General features: G+C 43.1%; 5 protein-coding genes across 5 annotated transcripts in view; 1 reads left to right on the top strand and 4 right to left on the bottom strand.

Moving 5' to 3' along the window:
* LOC114584781 (olfactory receptor 5AR1-like) overlaps nt 1-7,283 on the top strand; it is a 38,867-nt gene extending 31,584 nt beyond the window's left edge. Inside the window, exon 3 of the mRNA XM_028706879.2 lies at nt 6,821-7,283. Coding sequence (XP_028562712.2) covers nt 6,821-7,283 — 463 coding nt within the window. The remainder of the gene's footprint in view (nt 1-6,820) is intronic.
* Nucleotides 1-17,326, bottom strand: part of LOC114601534 (apelin receptor) — a 492,419-nt gene that overhangs the window by 35,440 nt on the left and 439,653 nt on the right. The window lies entirely within an intron of this gene.
* Nucleotides 374-1,327, bottom strand: LOC144328435 (olfactory receptor 10T2-like). Its single transcript, XM_077931843.1, has one exon. It carries the CDS (start codon nt 1,325-1,327, stop codon nt 374-376), a length of 954 nt encoding a protein of 317 aa, XP_077787969.1.
* On the bottom strand, nt 4,541-5,494 carry LOC114584335 (olfactory receptor 10T2-like). The gene has a single exon (XM_028706114.2). The coding sequence runs from the start codon at nt 5,492-5,494 to the stop codon at nt 4,541-4,543; it is 954 nt and encodes a 317-aa protein (XP_028561947.1).
* LOC114601776 (olfactory receptor 5AR1-like) lies at nt 10,723-11,670 on the bottom strand. Its single transcript, XM_028739278.2, has one exon. It carries the CDS (start codon nt 11,665-11,667, stop codon nt 10,723-10,725), a length of 945 nt encoding a protein of 314 aa, XP_028595111.2. The 5' UTR covers nt 11,668-11,670.

Below are 17,326 nucleotides of genomic sequence, written 5' to 3'. Positions count from 1 at the left end.
ATTACTACATATAGTTGTTTTGAGTAAATATTTATTCAGGTACAAATACTGAAACAGAGGACTGGCAAACTGTATTAGGGAACGGTATGCTGTTATTTAAAATTAAGGCCAAACTACCCGTAATATTCAATGTGTGGATTGACATTCGTTGTATTTTTGAAAACTGAAAATGGCAATCATTGGTGGACATGATCAGGATTGGAACCTGAGAGTATGGGAGAGGGGGGGGTACCCTTATCTCCTACACCATGGTCCCAACCTAAAACGTATCGAAGTTTATTTCTCATGTCAAAGAACAGCCACAGCTTAAACAACTGCATTCTCAATCAGGAGTTGCATGTTTGCATTGGCAAAAGGTCAAAATACCTTCTCTTCACAGTTTCTGAGAATGGAATGAGTGCACAACTAACTTCTTTATGGCTATTCTAACCTCCCTGTTTCTTAAAGTATAAATTACAGGGTTTATCAGAGGGGTTAGAAAGACATAAGTCACTGAGATCAATGTATCCTGATCTAGCGATGAGGAGGACTTGGGTCTCAAATACACAAAGGATGCACACCCAAAGTGTGTTATCACCACTGTGAGGTGGGAGGCACATGTGGAGAAGGCTTTCTGTCTTCCTAAGCTGGAAGGGATCCTTAGGATGGCAGAAATGATGTACAGGTATGAAACAAACATCACCATGACTGTGCCCAGCAAAACAATGGCACACAAAATAATGATTGCAATGTTAGTCAGGTGCAAGACCGATTCATCAATGCAAGCCAGCCTCAGCACAGGTAGGAAATCACAAAAGAAATGCCTGATTCCATTTGGCCCACAGAAGGGTAACCTGAAAATGAGAGTATTAATACTCAGTGATATGACACATCCAGTTAGACATGAAGCAGCTACCATTTGGGTACAAACCCTTTTGTTCATCAGTATATGGTACTGAAGTGGGCAGCATATTGCCACATACCGATCGTAAGCCATAGAAACAAGCAGGAAACAGTTGCTTGCAGAGAAGCCAAAGAAACAAAATTGCTGCATGGCACACCCAACAAAGGAAATGGATTGACTGCCTGTCACCAGGGTCACCAGCAATTTGGGGATGGTGGCAAATGTGCTGCAGGTTTCTGATGCGGAGAATGCAAAGAGTAGAAAGTACATGGGGCTGTGTAAAGTCCGGTCAAACAGGATGACAGACATGATGGTGAGGTTGAAGACCAGGATCATGCCATATATAAGAGAGAAACCTAGGAAGAGTAGAGTTGGTTTCCTTCCAAAGACAGAAAACCCTAGCAAGAGAAATTCAGTCACTGAGCTGTCGTTTCCCTTATTCATGTTACCAATAATGTTATCTGACCTGTAAGGAAAAACGAAGTGAAGTCTTACTAGTTTTAAAAAATCTTTCTGATCTAACCCTTGAGATTAACCCTGCCTTGAGATTTTGAAATGCATTGGAATTACTGCAAATGTATGGATGGACAAATCTATCTATATCAGTTTCTCATTTTTTGAATCTTCACCATGCCATAATTCCTTGCCAGTTCAAGTATTTTTTTTAAAGACCTTTTGGAAATTCATAAGCAGTTTAGCATTCATTTTTTCCTAATATTCACATATTTGTAAGCAATGTTGCTTAATATAATTAATCTATATATGTTGTGCTTCATGTATATATGGCTATTTATGAGCACCTTCCCTCAATATGCAACTTTTGCATGGGAAAGTTCAAAGAAGTGGAAATTTTGAAGGACAGGCATGTTTTGGCCTGTGCATTGCTTTAACAACAGCAAACTATGTCGTTTCACATTCAAGTGTGAAGAGGACCAAATTTCTCCCTTGTCTCCTGCAGTGAACCATCCTCTGTCACCTATTTTGAGGAAGAGTAGCACTTTGAAAAGAAATTATCTTTCTTCTTAGCCTTTGTTCCATAACACAGGTAAAGAAGATGCTTCATCTAATCTGAATAGATGGTATAGGACTGAAGAAAGGCTTCAATTTGAATACAAGCAAATTTTCTGACTCGTTCCTCATGCAGCTTCTGTTACTCTCTCAGGCTTTAAGAGCAACTCCTTTCCCATTTGTCAATTGCATTTTTAAAATGAGCACTGAAATAAAATGGAGACTAGCTTGAATGCATGAAGAGATGGATGCTACCATCTCCTAGTATCTTACCTCCAGCTAGAATAATGCAGCTCTCCAGTTGTGGGAGACCCCACTTTGATACTATGCTATTAATATAAGCACTGGTTCACCACTTGGGAACATATTCCCCAGATAATACAGAGTATGCAAAACTTAGATAGAATAATTCCGCTCTGGAGTTAGATGGTAAAGGAGATGGTTTTGGACAATAAAGCTGAATATTGATATAAATTGCTTGAATTTATTTCTTCTTTAAAATTATGTTTATTCCCTAAGTTTATGACATTTTAAAAAGAAAAATATGCAAAAATATAGTGTGTCATGTTATTTAGACTGAAATGGTGTGTCTTTTTAAATAAATCCTTAACAGTGATAATTTCTGTTTTCTCACCTCAGTTGTAGAAAGATAAATTTTCTTTCTTTTCAGTTGCCCATGGGGTTAAAAACTAGCTCTGTGCACAGTACTCATAATTTGGCCCAGGCCCAATTTGACAATCCTGATTTTTTAAACCATTGTTTTAGAAACCGCTTTGAGGGTTTAGAATCCGTTGTTTTTCATTTTTTACTTTGAAACATTAATAATAATAATAATATTAAAAAAACAACTTTTATTTATATCCTGCCCTCTCTGGCCGAGACTGGGCTCAGGGCAAGTAAAGGTAAAGGTAAAGGTACCCCTGCCCGTACGGGCCAGTTGTGTCCGACTCTAGGGTTGCGTGCTCATCTCGCTCTAGAGGCCGTGAGCCGTCGCCGTCCGAAGACACTTCTGGGTCACGTGGCCAGCGTGACGAAGCTGCAGCTGCCGAGCCAGCACCAGCACAGCACAGGGCAGCTAACATCAAATATATAACATTGGTATAAAATCAAACAATGAATACAGTACCTCCAAAAACAAGTCTGGATCAAATTAAAATCTAATTAGATGGCTTTCCGCAGGATTAGGGTTGGGAGCCGTAAATGTTCATTACATGCATTTTGTGAAATAAATTCAAGAATCATGATTAGGCTTCAATCTGGCTGAGATAGATCTGAACCCAAGCCAACCTTGGCCCTAAATTTAATCAGGAGTTCTATAAAGGCCGTAATTAAAAAGATAGCAGTTTAAGCTCTAATTGAACCTGTGGCCAGTGTGTCTTCCTGCCCGACCGGAGAAGGTGTAATCAGGGTTATACAACTCAATGTGGTTGGTGACCTTGTCTCATTTCCCCCTCCTAGCCCAGGTTCAACCAGGGTATTAAGCCCTAATGAAACATGTGGTTGGCAATAAGCAGTGGGGAAAGAGGGAGACAATGGAGGTGGGATTGTCTGACTACATCATCTCCTTCCCACTCTCCTCACCACCTGACTTCCTCTCCATTTTGACAAACACTGGATTGCTCCAGGTGGGACCGACCTTGATTGTTATAATGAAAAGCCACTCCGTACAGAGTACAAGGAGGGTTCTGACATGTACAGTGAAAAATGGGTTGAGTAAGTATGTCCAAGGATTGTGGTTGGATGAATGATTGTAAGAGACTAGGGTGGGAGGAGGTGGATGGGTAACGGATGAATGGTTAAAATCTTAGGTTCCCCCCTCCCTACCAGAGAAGGAGAGCTCTAAAGATTTCTTGCACCCTACCTGGACAGTTTCAAAGGCTATGTGTGGCTATGCTTGATGGCTAATGCTTGATGGCTATGCTCTGCCTCCATAGTTACAATCATATTGACTGATCGTTATAGACCCCATGGTGCCAACTGGGATATGGTGGGTCTGTCAGAGGAGGAGACAGAGCATTCAGAAGTTGGGATTTGGGACAGATGAAGAACAGACCTGGGAGAGGGTTCTACCCCTTTGCTCCCAGATATCACAGAAAGGGAGGGGATCCTCCTCTGTCAGTCTCTTCCCCACTTTCTGGGACTGAAGTTCCCACGACAGCCAAGGACATGGCTGGCCAGTCAGTTCACCCTGATGACAGTTCTAGTCCACTAAATACCTGGAGGGCAAGACATTGACTACCCCTGGTCTAATAGATATCGACCCTTAGAATACAAATCACTGCCTACAGATTTTTTGAGTATTTAAATATTTATTCAGGTACAAATACTGAAACAGTGGACTGGCAAACTGTATTACAGAACGGTATTTTGTTAATTAAAACTAATACCAAACTACCCATAATGTTCGAGGTTTGGATTGACATTCCTTGTATTTTGAAGACTGAAAATGACCTTCATTGGTGGACATGATCAGGATTGGAACCAGAGGGTATGGGAGACGTGGGGTACCCTTATCTTCTATACCATGGTCCCAACCCTAAATCATATTCAAGTTTATTTCTCATGCCAAATAGCTGTCACAGCTTAAACAACTACATTCTCAATCAGGACTTGCTTGCTAATTGACAAAAATGTCAAAGTGCCTTCTCTTCACAGTTTCTGAGAACAGAATGAGTGCACTAGTAATTTCTTTATGGCTATTCTAACCTCCCTGTTTCTTAAGGTATAAATCACAGGGTTCAGTAGAGGGGTTAGAAAGACATAAGTCACTGAGATCAATGTGTCCTGATCTAGCGATGAGGAAGACTTGGGTCTCAAATACACAAAGGATGCACACCCAAAGTGTGTTATCACCACTGTGAGGTGGGAGGCACATGTGGAGAAGGCTTTCTGCCTTCCTACACTGGAGGGGATCCTTAGGATGGCAGAAATGATGTAAAGGTATGAGACAAACATCACCATGACTGTGCCCAGCAAAACAATGGCACACAAAATAATGATTGCAATATTAGTCAGGTGCAAGACCGATTCATCAATGCAAGCCAGCCTCAGCACAGGTAGGAAATCACAAAAGAAATGCCTGATTCCGTTTGACCCACAGAAGGGCAACCTGAAAATGAGAGTATTAATGCTCAGTGCTATGATACATCCAGTTACACATGAAGCAGCTACCATTTGGGTACAAATTCTTTTGTTCATCAGCACCTGGTACTGAAGTGGGCAGCATATAGCCACATACCGATCGTAAGCCATAGCAGCAAGCAGGAAACAGTTGTTCGCTCCAAATACAGAAATGAAAAACATCTGCACGGCACACTCATCAAAGGAAATGGATTGACTGCCTGTCACCAGGGTCACCAGCAACTTAGGGATGGTGATAAATGTAGTGCAGGTTTCTGATGCGGAGAATGCAAAGAGTAGAAAGTACATGGGGCTGTGTAAAGTCCGGTCAAACAGGATGACAGACATGATGGTGAGGTTGAAGACCAGGATAGTGCCATATATAAGAGAGAAACCTAGGAAGAGTAGAGTTGGTTTCTTTCCAAAGACAGAAAAGCCCAGCAAGAGAAATTCAGTCACTGAGCTGTCATTTCCCTTATTCATGTTACCAATAATGTTATCTGACCTGAAAGGAAAAAGGAAGTGAAGTCTTATTAGTTTTAAAAAATCTTTCTGATCTAGCTCTTGGCATTAACCCTGTCTTGATGTTTTGAAATACATTGGAATGATTGCAAATGTATTGCTGGAGAAATTTATCCATTTAATTTCTCTAAGGTTCTCATTTCCCCTTTTTGCAATATTCCATATTACCATGTCTGTTTGAATATTTTAAAAAAGTCCTTTTGGAAATTTATCTGCAGATTCGTGGGCATTTTTCCCTAACATGCATATTTTGGCAAACGATGTTGCTTAATATAATTAATCTATGTATATTTCTCTCTCTCTCTCTCTCTCCCCCCCCCCTCTCTGTGCATGGTTATGAACATTTCCCCTTAATATGCACATATGAAGAACTGCATTGCAAAATATAAAGAAGTGCAAATTTTGAAGGACAGATGTGTCTTGGTCTGTGCATTGTTTTAGGAACAGCAAACTAGGTCATTTCACATTAAAATGAGAACAGAATCAAAAATCCCCCCCCACTGCAATGAACCACCCCCTACCACATATTTTTAGGCAGAGTAGCACTTTGAAAACAAATGATCTCTGCCTTTGTTACATAACACAGGTGAGCAAGATGCTTAATCTAACCCTAATAGATGGTGTAGGACTGAATACAGTTTACTGAATCATTCTTTATACAGCTTCTGTTTCTCTCTCATGCTTTAAAGGCAATTCCTTTTCAGTTTGTCAATAACATTTTTAAAATGAGCTCTGAAACTAAGATGGAGACTAGCAGGGATGGATGCATACATGAATGAATGAATGAATGAATGAATGAAGCAAGCTATGCTACTATCTTCAAGTATCTTACCTCTGGCTAGAAGCAATCAGCACTGCAGCTGTGAGTTACCGCAATTTGATTTTATCTTATTAATTCAAGGACTGGTTCATCACTTGGGAACATATTCCCCTGATAATGTTGGCTATGCAAAACATAAATAAAACAATTAATCTTTGGAGGTAGATGGTAGAGGTGAAGGGTTTTGCCAATAAAGCTGAGTATTAATTTGAATTGTTTGAATTTATTAGCTATGCAAAATTATGCTTGTTCCATAGTATTTTGATATTTTTAAAAGAAAAAGGGGGGAACTATAGTATCTTCATGTATTCATGTTAACGTTTTCATAGTTCCTAAATAGTAATTATTATTTTCTTACCTAAGATCTATATATCTAACCCGTCTCTCTTCCTTGAATGAAACTTTCCAAGGATAAGAGCTATATGTGGTATTGTAAATTCAACTGTTCATACTGTTTTTATTTTTAGTCTGTCCTTCTGCAATTCAAATGTCATCAATCACTTTTTCTGTGACACCCCTCCCATTCTGAAATTGTCCTGTTCAGACACTCATACAATTGACATTCTGCACTTCATCCTGTCCACTATAATTGCCTTGACTACATTTGTGATTATCTTAGTGTCCTATATGTACATTCTCTTAGCCATCTTGAAGATCCGCTCTCCCCAGGGTCAGCAGAAAGCTTTCTCCACCTGTGCTTCACACCTGACAGCCGTCACCATCTTTTATGGAACCATTATCTTCATGTATTTAAGGCCAAGCTCCAGTTTCTCAATGGACCAAGACAAAATTGTCTCTTTGTTTTACACTCTTGTGATCCCTATGCTTAACCCATTGATCTACAGCCTGAGGAACAAGGATGTGAAAGATGCCTTTGCAAGGGTGACAAACAAAATGGCACGATCCCATTCTACATTATATATTTTTTAAAGTAACTGTGTTGACTGGAAATAAATTAGCAGCAGGCATCTGACTTGCACTATTATTCTGTGTGCACAGCATGTGAAATATCTAATGTCTAGAACTTGCTTATGTATGCATTTATCATGTTATACCTAAATGGAGAATTAAATGTGTATTTCTGCAATGCCTTACATTGGCAGAGAGAAAAAAGTACCCTGATTCTATACAGACCGCCTATATCCAAACAAAATGATCTGTGATGCTAACTTAATCCTACAGGATCCTTTACAAAAGAGAGCCTTCTTTCACAAGATGGAAACCATACAAATCCTAGGTAAAGGTTGTGCCAATGAATCCTACTTCTCCAGAATGAGAGGCTACTCTCTTTCTCTGGAATCAACCTGGTAGCAGCAGCTTGTCTCTCTAGAGACCAAAATATATTTATGGCAATCCTCCATTCAGAAGGACTATATTGGAACTCCTGGACATTTCCCCTCTGCTGTAAGAGCTATAATGGAATTCACATTACAGTCAGTGGGAAACCTAATATGCTGTGTGCTCTCTGTGATTCTGCACAAATGCAGGCTGTAGAATGCTGCCTTATATAAGGTGAGGCAGTTTCTTTCATCCATTTTTATTATTTGTTTGTTTGTTTGTTTGTTTGTTTGTTTGTTTAGTTCTATACCGCCCCTCATCTGAGATTCACAGGGCAGTTTATAATACACAAATGCAAAAATGCATAATATAATAACATACCAAAACAATGACACCCCACAGCATTGCTTACAGTATTCCACTGTGCCAAGCACATGGCTGCCACATCAGCTGCAAACATATCCTTCTAAATGAAGATGCCAAAGATTGAGCCTGGGACCTTCTACGTCTCAGGGGTTTTATTCAGAAGAAATGTTCTGAGCTGTTTCCATATTTTTCATGGGGGCGTGGTGTGGAGAGTTGGTGTGTGTGTCCCCCCCCCCACATCACTCTGAGCTCCCTCAGCACTACTCAGTATGCCATTCATACAGCTGTCCTCAGGTGCTTCTTAATGACTGCCATCTTTATTTTAATGGCTTGTTCTATGGAAGATATCATTGTGATCTAGCAGAAAGGTAGGTTAGCTAAACCTGTCAACCAGTCAAATTTTCCACTGTTCATATTTCAGGGATTCTGTCCATAATAAGGAAAAGACAAAGGTTTCATTTGACACCCATTTCCCTTAGTGATGTGGTGATGGAGGCGTGGCCAGCAGCTGTGGTCCTACTCTCCTGTTCCATGTGATCACAATCCTATGGAACAATGTTCTTCAACTTCGGCTCTCCAGAATTTGCACTCCCATTGTTCTCAGCCTGTTTAGCAAATGGTCAGGGATGATGAGAGTTGCAGTACAACAACATCTGGGGACCCAAGGTTGAAGAGCACTCGTGCGGAGGAGAGCACGTGAAAAGGACTTAATCTGAGATTCTGATAGAGGCATGTCCAACTTCAGATAGGTTGTGATCTACTACTCAGTATCAAAAAATGGCAGTGATCTACCATTGTCCTTCTTCAACTTAAACATACTCTCCCCGCCCCCTCTCTTAACATGTGTGTTTTAAGCTGTGTTTCTTTTAGACCCCCTCAGGGCCAAACTGGTCTGTCTGATGGTATCTCCCGCCCGCCCCACCCCAGGTCACTGGCCGGGTTAGTGGAGTGCGCTGCGGAGCTCTCACAGGGCGCTGCTTCTCCTCCGGGCATTAGCTGGGCTAGAGAAAGAAGCTCTGAAGTAGGCCAGTAACGTCTGTGTTGTCTGCTCAGGGTAGCAGCGGCACCATCCAAACCAGCCAAATACAGGGCCAATTAACACTCAAATTGGAGGGACGAGGAGAGCGTGTGGGCGGGTGTGTGTGTGTGTGTGTGCTTGTGTGGAAGGAGGTGGCTAACTGGACGCAGGAGGGGGGAGTTTAAAGCAGCACTCTCTCTCCCCCCTCAAGCCCCCACCACAGCAGCAACACACACAACATGCCAGCAGGATGGTTGCTTGGTCCCACCCCGCTGCCGCCGCCACCATCACTTTTCCTTGCCAATAGTGACAAGGGGCAGTGGAGACACATTGCTGCCAAGCAGCTCGGCCCCTGCTGGTGCTGAGGCTCCCCACAGCTCTGGGACCAAGCGCAGGGGATTGACTCTGGGGAGGTCCTCTGACAGCACCTTCCAGCCGCGTCAGGGTTTCCCAGACCGGGAGAAAGGGGCTTCGGATGACAAAAGTGGAGAATGAGTGTGCACAGCTGTCTTCCGGGGGCAGAAGGATCTGAACCAAAGAGAAGTGGCCATGCCAATGTCCTACTAGCAAACCCTCCGCTGCTTAGGAAGACGTGTTTGCCTCCTGTGATGTTACTTTGGAATCCTTTCCATCTCACTAATTCGTCGCTTGCTTATAATGCGCCCTGATCTGTTGCCCGCTTTGCAACTCGCTGGCAGGGGACGGAAAGTTCCAACATTAAACTGTTTTGCTCCATCAATTGCCTCTTTCGTGGGACGTGGCTGGGGGTGCTGAACCCTCCAGTCTCTCCTTCAGTGAGGAGACCCTCCAAAATCAGCAAGTCTCCAAAGGGAAAACTGACATCGGGCAACATCTTGACGTTGTTCCACCGTCCACCGCTGCCGCCTGCCCATTGCCAGCCCTCGATTTGTCCTCGCTCAGGAAGAGCCTCTTTCGCAAAGCTCTGTGTATCCACCCGGGGCTTTCGGGCGGGGGGGGGGAGGCTCCACTGCTTCTCTCTCTCTCTCTCTCTCTCTCTCTCTCTCTCTCTCTCTCCCCCTCTCCCTCTCCCTCTCCCTCTCCCTCCGTCCCTCCCTCCCTCCGTGAAGGCAACATCCCCCTCCTCAATACCTGCGCTCTATTCCCCAAGAGCGCAGCAGGAAGGATGGTAAGCCGGCTTCGGAGGAAGGAGGCTGGAGAGAGAAGGAGTAGTACAGAAACAAGCCCAGGATCGACTGGGGTCTCAGGATTGACGCGTTGTACACCCGAGTGATAGAAGAGAGATATTCATCTCTCCCATAGATGTGCCAAGTATTTCCATCACTTACGTGTTAAAAAGCAAACTCTGTGTTGCACATTAATGTAGTGTCTCATTCCCTCTCTGATAGAAGACAGATATCTGAATCCTCTGTGTTTCAGTAAATTTAATAACCACTGGTCAGTAAAACTTACATCTTATTTGCATATAGCGAAAGGTAACTCACATCTTACACTTCTTTTACTTATGCAAGGAGAGCAGAGGAAATCCACTCTACATTTATTTATTCACCACCACCACCTGAGCATGCTATGATCACAGGTTTACCTGGCCTTAGAAAGATGATGCAAGGGCTATGGCGGAGTTGTAGAGCCCTCCCACTTCCTTCACAAAGCTGAGCAATCACTTACCGGGTTTTGGGAAGGAGATGTGTGGACTCTAGGACCTGGCCAGACATAGGACAATGATAGTTACTGTCTCTGAGAAACAACCTTTCCTCCAACCAGCCTTTTGAAAGCTTCTTTTACCTCCTTGTTTCTCAGACTGTAGATGAGTGGATTCAACATAGGTATCGCAAGGGTGTAAAAGACAGAGATGATTTTGTCTTCCTCCACTGAATATTTTGAACTGGGCCTTAAGTACATGAAAATGGCTGTCCCATAGAATACGGTGACAGCCGTCAGGTGGGAGGCACAGGTGGAGAAGGCTTTTCGTCTGCCCTCGGCTGAGTTGATCCGAAGGATGGCAACAAGAATGTATGTGTAAGAGACAAGAATGGTCAGGAGAGTTACTGATACAATTGCTGTCGAGAAGGTGAAATGAATTATATCAGTGACGCCTGTATCTGAGCAGGAGAGCTTTAGGATAGGGGGCACATCACAGAAGAAATGGTTGATGATGTTGGATCTACAGAAGGACAGATTAAATATAAATGATGTCTGGACAATTGCATTCACACAACCTGTTAGATAGGAGCCAGCCACAAGCAAATAACAGAGCTTTTTGGACATGAGAGCAGTATACAACAGTGGGTTGCAGATTGCAATGAAGCGATCGTATGCCATCACACCCAGCAGGCAGCACTCACAGGATACAGCAATGCAGAAGAAGAAAAACTGCAGGGCACAGCCAGTGAAGGAAATAGTTTTGCTTTCTGCCACAAAGGTCATCAGTGTCCTGGGAGCAATGACAGTGGAGTAACCAATATCCAAGAGTGACAGGCTGCAGAGGAAAAAATACATGGGAGTGTGGAGCCTGGAGTCAACCCTGATTAATGTTACCATGCCAATGTTCCCCACCAGGATCAACAAGTAAATCAGTAAGAACACAGTGAAGAGAACAAACATCGTATTCTGGTTATCTGTGAATCCCAGCAATACAAATTCAGTAATTGTGGTGAAGTTTCCCTCTGCCATTTATATAAGGTGTGCTCTCACCTGTAAACAAGAATATGAGAACAATGATGAAAGAGAATTATTTCCATTCTTGACATGACACAGAATAGCATATCACCATTCACATTTTTTTCAAACTGCAATAGTTTCATGAGGCCACATGCCTAGGGTGACATAATGCTGCTTAACCTTTTCTCTAGGTGTTACACATGTAACCTCCATCTCTCATTTAATCAAAGGCTGTTTTTGGAGGCCACACATTTAAGTGGATGAGTAACAAGGGACACAGAATAGCATATAGCCCTTCACATTTTTTTTCAGCCAGCAATAGTTTCAAAGGGCCACATGCTTAAATGGAGGGGGTGACATAGAGCTGCTTAATTTTTTCTCATTTCACCATTTCCCCCATACAACTCTGGTCAGTGACCGAAATAAATCGATTCATTCTTTCATTCCTTTTCTCCATAGCATTTTTTTCTCTAATGTGTGCAAAGACAATACAGGAAAAGGCAATTGTTCTGGAGTTAGATTCACTCTCTGAAGCAGACAATCCAGATAAATGTAAGTATTTGCAGAGGCCACAGGGAACAGGACTATCCCCAGTTAGGAGACCTTTCCCTATGCTACAGATGTCAAAAGAGCCATATACGGTAGATGTTGGTTAATATTTACAGGCTGCCATTACCTTAAAACATATAATATCACATTTGACTTACCTAGAGATTCCTCAACATTGCCTGCAGCATTTCCCACACGACTAAGATTTCCTTTGCATTCTCTTGCATTCTAAAGCAGACATAGAACAAGAAGCCTTACGATGACAAACACAGGTTGTTTTGATAGCATGGTGATCCTAATCTTCAAATAGGAAGGCTGGCAGAACGAGAAGACTGTGGCGCATTTATATCTCTTAAAGCAAGAAGGAGGAAGCCTCAAAGAGGGAGGGAGGTAGATGCCATTATTGGGTCCCAAAGAGATTTGGATTAGGTGAACATGAGTTGCAAAACATTCCTTTCATAAGTACGTTGAAACAGAGTCCCTGAAAGGTCTCAAGGCAATAATCATAAAGCCACAAACTGAAAAACTCATTATGATCATATTTATATTCAGTGACAGCAAATGAAGAGTCCCCCTCCTCTTTTAGGATGAACTTCAACTGCCCTGTACCAACAAGGGTGATGATGTACCCCCTTAAATGCATCTTTCTTCCCTCCAGGGTCAGCTCTGTCCTAATGATGTTTGTGTGCATCATGCCCTACATCAGGAATAGCCAATGTGGTACCCTCCAGATGTTGTTGGCTGTAACTCCCATCATGCTTTATCATTGGTCATGCTGATGGGACTAATGGGAGCTGTAGTGCAGCAGCTAAAAGGTAAAGGACCCCTGGATAGTTAAGTCCAGTCAAAGGCGACTATGGGGTTGTGGCGCTCATCTTGCTTTCAGGCCGAGGGAGCTGGTGTCTGTCCACAGACAGCTTTCTGGGTCGTGTGGCCAGCATAACTAAACTGCTTCTGTCACAACGGAACACCATGACGGAAACCAGAGTGCACAGAAATGCCATTTACCTTCCTGTCGCAGCGGTACTTATTTATCTACTTGCACTGGTGTGCTTCCTAACTGCTAGGTTGGCAGGAGCTGGGACAGAGCAATGGGTGCTCACCCCGTTGCGGGGATTCAAACTGCCAACCTTCTGATCTGCAAGCCCAAGAGGCTTTAGACCAAAGCGCCACCCTCATCCCCTGTAGTCCAGCAATGTCTGGTTGGCATGATATTGGCTACCCCTGCCCTACAACTTGTGCTGGATTGAGAAACAGGAAATTACATGACACAGCATGTGGATAGAACAATAAATATAAATACCAGCTACAGAGCAACTATTTGTGATGGTGGGATGAATTAGATTAATTTATGAAAACAAAGAAAGAGGAGAGAATGATTATTCTGAAATCTCACAATAGGGATGGCAACTTGAATAAAATATTGGGGAGCCCAGCAAACCCTGCCCTGCATCACAAGATGAGGTACACACTCACCATTTGAATGGCAATGGTTAAATATTTTATTGGGGGAGAGGACAAAGGGACCTCAGCCCCTAGAAGTTGGCTCCTATGGATGTCTCATAAGCATGTTTGATTCTGTGAATGCGCATTGAAAAGTGCACAATGAGAACATGCTGTGCATAGTCTGTCATCATGATGCATGTCATGATATCATGTTGTCAGGGGCTCAGGAGCAGAGGCACAGGGGAGAGAGGAAATGGAGAGCGAAGGGGAAGAATCTGAGGGCAACGGAGGGGAGAATGACAGTGACCCAAAAGATTCCATGAGCCTCTCCAGCGAATCAGAAGATTCCCAGAAGGGGGCGCCGATGGTCAGGGCAAGGGGGGTCCCAGGGGGGACGCACCAGAAGCAAGGGGCCAGCGGGGACTCCCAAAGCAGCAGCGGGAGATCAGGACCAGCTTCCCCACCAGAGCGTAGTGGGGGGGAAGAGTCCCATGTGTCAGGGCCAGCGTCTCCTCCAGCAGGGAGAGAAGATGAGTCAGGGCTGACCACGCCTCTATCGGAGAGTGGGGGAACGGAGGGGAGGTCAGATCCAGCTAGCCTCCCCGAAGGGGGAAGCAGTGACAGGAGCAGTGTAACGGTCAGGAGGAAGGTGGCCGGCTGGGCGCGCGCGCCAAGTTCGAATGTACAGGCGCGCGGGACAGCAGAAAACCCGGATTGGGAACCAGGTCCTAAAGCCCGCCGGAGGCAGGGGGAAGACTCAGGGGACTCAGCGTCAGAAGAGTCTAGGAAGGGCAAGACCCCAGCGGACAGGCGGATCCAGAGAAGGAAAGAGCAAAGGAAGAGGTGGAGCAAGGCTAGAGTCTTAAACTGGTGTCTGGGGGGAGGAGACTCAGACGGAGCTTCGGCGGTCTAGAGTTTGAGACGTAGAGCTGCGCGCCGCGGCTGTGAAAGCGAAACTGAGCTTCAATAAAGACTGTTTTATATAACAACGAACTGGCGTTGGTCCTTTGTGAGCTGGGACCTAGGGCAGCTCTGACACATGTGTTAAGATATGAGGGAGAAAACTGATTTTGTTTGCATTTTAATGAGAAACGACCTATGTCACACTTCTTGCACCAATATGTCTAGAGGAGAAACACAACTATCATTCAAAGTTCACACTTCTCTGAGTTTTGTGATGCAGTTTTCCAATCAAATATTGTGCACAAAAATGCATATATTAAGTGAAAGTGTGCATAAAATTCACATTAGGTTTACAGCATACAAAAATGCATTCTCGTGGGTACATCTGCTTACAAATATGTGTATTTTAGTCAAAATTAATGTGTTTATTAGGAAGAAATTGCACTAAAATACTGATGCAGTTCAATGAGGACTTCTTTTAAAACAGCAACAACAATAATTGCTACTTCCTACAGAACTATGGAGAACCAAATTAAGATTGAAAACTGAGAATCTGAGGGAATCGGAAATCAACACATTCCTCCATTTGTCTCTTTGGCCCTCTTAACTGATTGGTTCTACTGCAAATGCTCCTTCTGCACAAGCATATGAGATTACCAAATGGAACAATCTGCCTTCACCACCTGCATGCTATTCTGGGAGTCCTCCCAGGTAGGTGTGCTTTCTTTTTTTGTGGTGGTGGGGGAAGCCCCATTGTGCAAGCTGACCCCTTGTGCAGGGCTTCTTCTGAAAGGATTTGTTAGTTGAATCCTAGCCCAAATCTGCAATCTTGAGAAAACAATGCAGATTAATTCAATCTATGGAAATAACTTGTTCCATTGCTTTCAACGGGACTGCATTAAAATTAGCTTTAGTTGGATTGGGACCATTATTTCTATAGCGAGAATAATGCATCATTTAGATGTTCTATCCAACTATTCCCAGTGCCATTTGCTTCCTGTTGACAAATTATAGACGAAATTATTGGGGAAAAGATTGTAATGATGCCCCAAGAAATTTACTATTAATCCCAAATAGCTGAGGTTTCTGGAAAAATATTCCCCAAACCCATCTTTAGAGATTTCAAACACAACTGATGCAAGAAATAATAAATTAGCTAGTAGCAAGGAGATCACTCCCAAGGGGTTTGAGATGTGCCAGAATGGCTGCTTACCACGCTTCCACGGCAAGCAGCAATGGTGGCCTGATGCAGTTGTCCCTCTTGGCTGGTGCAGAGGCTCACAGGTTCCTGCCAAACCCTTAGATTTGAATGAGCTGATGTGTGGCAGCCTAGGGGGTGTGGCTTGGGAAGGAGACCTGAATGAGGCAGTCTTCACTCAGGTCTCCTTCCCAGCTTTTTCTTCTGGCTGGCCCAGCTGAGATTTGCCAGATCCAGGAGAAGTATGAAAAGGGCAGAGAGGAGATTGGTGACGCTTGCACCTTGTCTCCTATTGCTTGGAAAAACCCTGGAGTGGAGAGGACCTAGGCACCTGTCAGGAGGCAAGGAACTTCAGTCTCTGCAACTGCTTCATGGGGGCAAGTCCTACCAGAGATGAGTTGCTGTGCCCAGTAGGCCAGACACTCCTGTGTGGAATGGGTTTTTGCTAATAAAGAGTGAAGAGTTCATTGCTGGCTATCCATTGACACTTAGTATCAAGCACTATTTAAAAGAAAGGCAGAATCGCAGGAATGTGGTGGGTTCTGAAAATGGATATTTCAGCTGTCAAAGACCAGGGCAAAAAAGTGCATCTTCAGCATTCACTGAAAGCTGTATAGTGCAGAAGCAAGATGCTTTCTCCAAATTAATCTGGGAGCTATAATATATTATTATAGCATGCTAAGAGCTTTTAGGAGACCCCTATTCCTCTGACATAGCTACAATTCCCAGAGTTCCCCATGAAGAAGGATTGGTTGTCAAACTTCTCTGGGAACTGTAGCTCTGGGGAAGGAATGGGGGTCTTCTAAGAACTCTCAGCACCCTTAATAAATTATAGCTCCCCAAATTCTTTGGAAAATGCCATGACTGTTTAAAGTAGTATCATAGTGTTTAAAACATATGGTATGAAGGTGGCGTCAAATTCCCCTCCCTCCCCAAGTGTGACATCTTCATGGGCCATTAGCTACTTTGTTTACTTTGAAAAGATAATTCCAAACCAGATGGCAGAATAGATGTTGCTTATTTTGTCCTTTCCTAACTGTAAAGTGTTAAAGGGTTTCAAAGAAGCATATTTGAAGGGCAGCCTTCTTCCACACAATCCTGTTCCCTGATTGTGCTCAATTTCAAGAGGCTTTACTATGTGTTCCACTATGTTCAAAAAGATGATTGGTTCAGATACAAGACTGGCCATTTTTCTACTGCGGCACCCAATTTGTAGAATACCCTCTTTCTAGTTGCTTCATTTGGCCCCATCTCTTTTAACTTCAGGTGAAGAGCTAATGCCTTTTTATTTCACCAAGTTTTTAGTGCAGGTAATACTTCCTGGTTTTGGTTGTATCAAACTTAGTTTTATTCTACGTAGACTTATTGAACTTAAAGGACCTAAGTTTGTCATGTTCATTAGTTTTAGTGGGCTTGACTAACGCTGGAGACCATTCTTAAAAAAGTGTTATTTTATCCTTCTCTTGTTTTCAGATTTTTATTCTCAAAAATGATTACATATAAAAGTAATTACAACAGATTCACCTTATTTTAAAAATAGATAAGAAGTACAATAAAAACAGCCTGTAGATAGGA

This window comes from Podarcis muralis, chromosome 1 (assembly GCF_964188315.1).
Source record: "Podarcis muralis chromosome 1, rPodMur119.hap1.1, whole genome shotgun sequence".
Lineage (NCBI taxonomy): Eukaryota > Metazoa > Chordata > Lepidosauria > Squamata > Lacertidae > Podarcis > Podarcis muralis.
The sequence above is the reverse complement of the archived record's forward strand: the minus strand, read 5'-3'. Positions and strand labels throughout refer to the sequence as shown.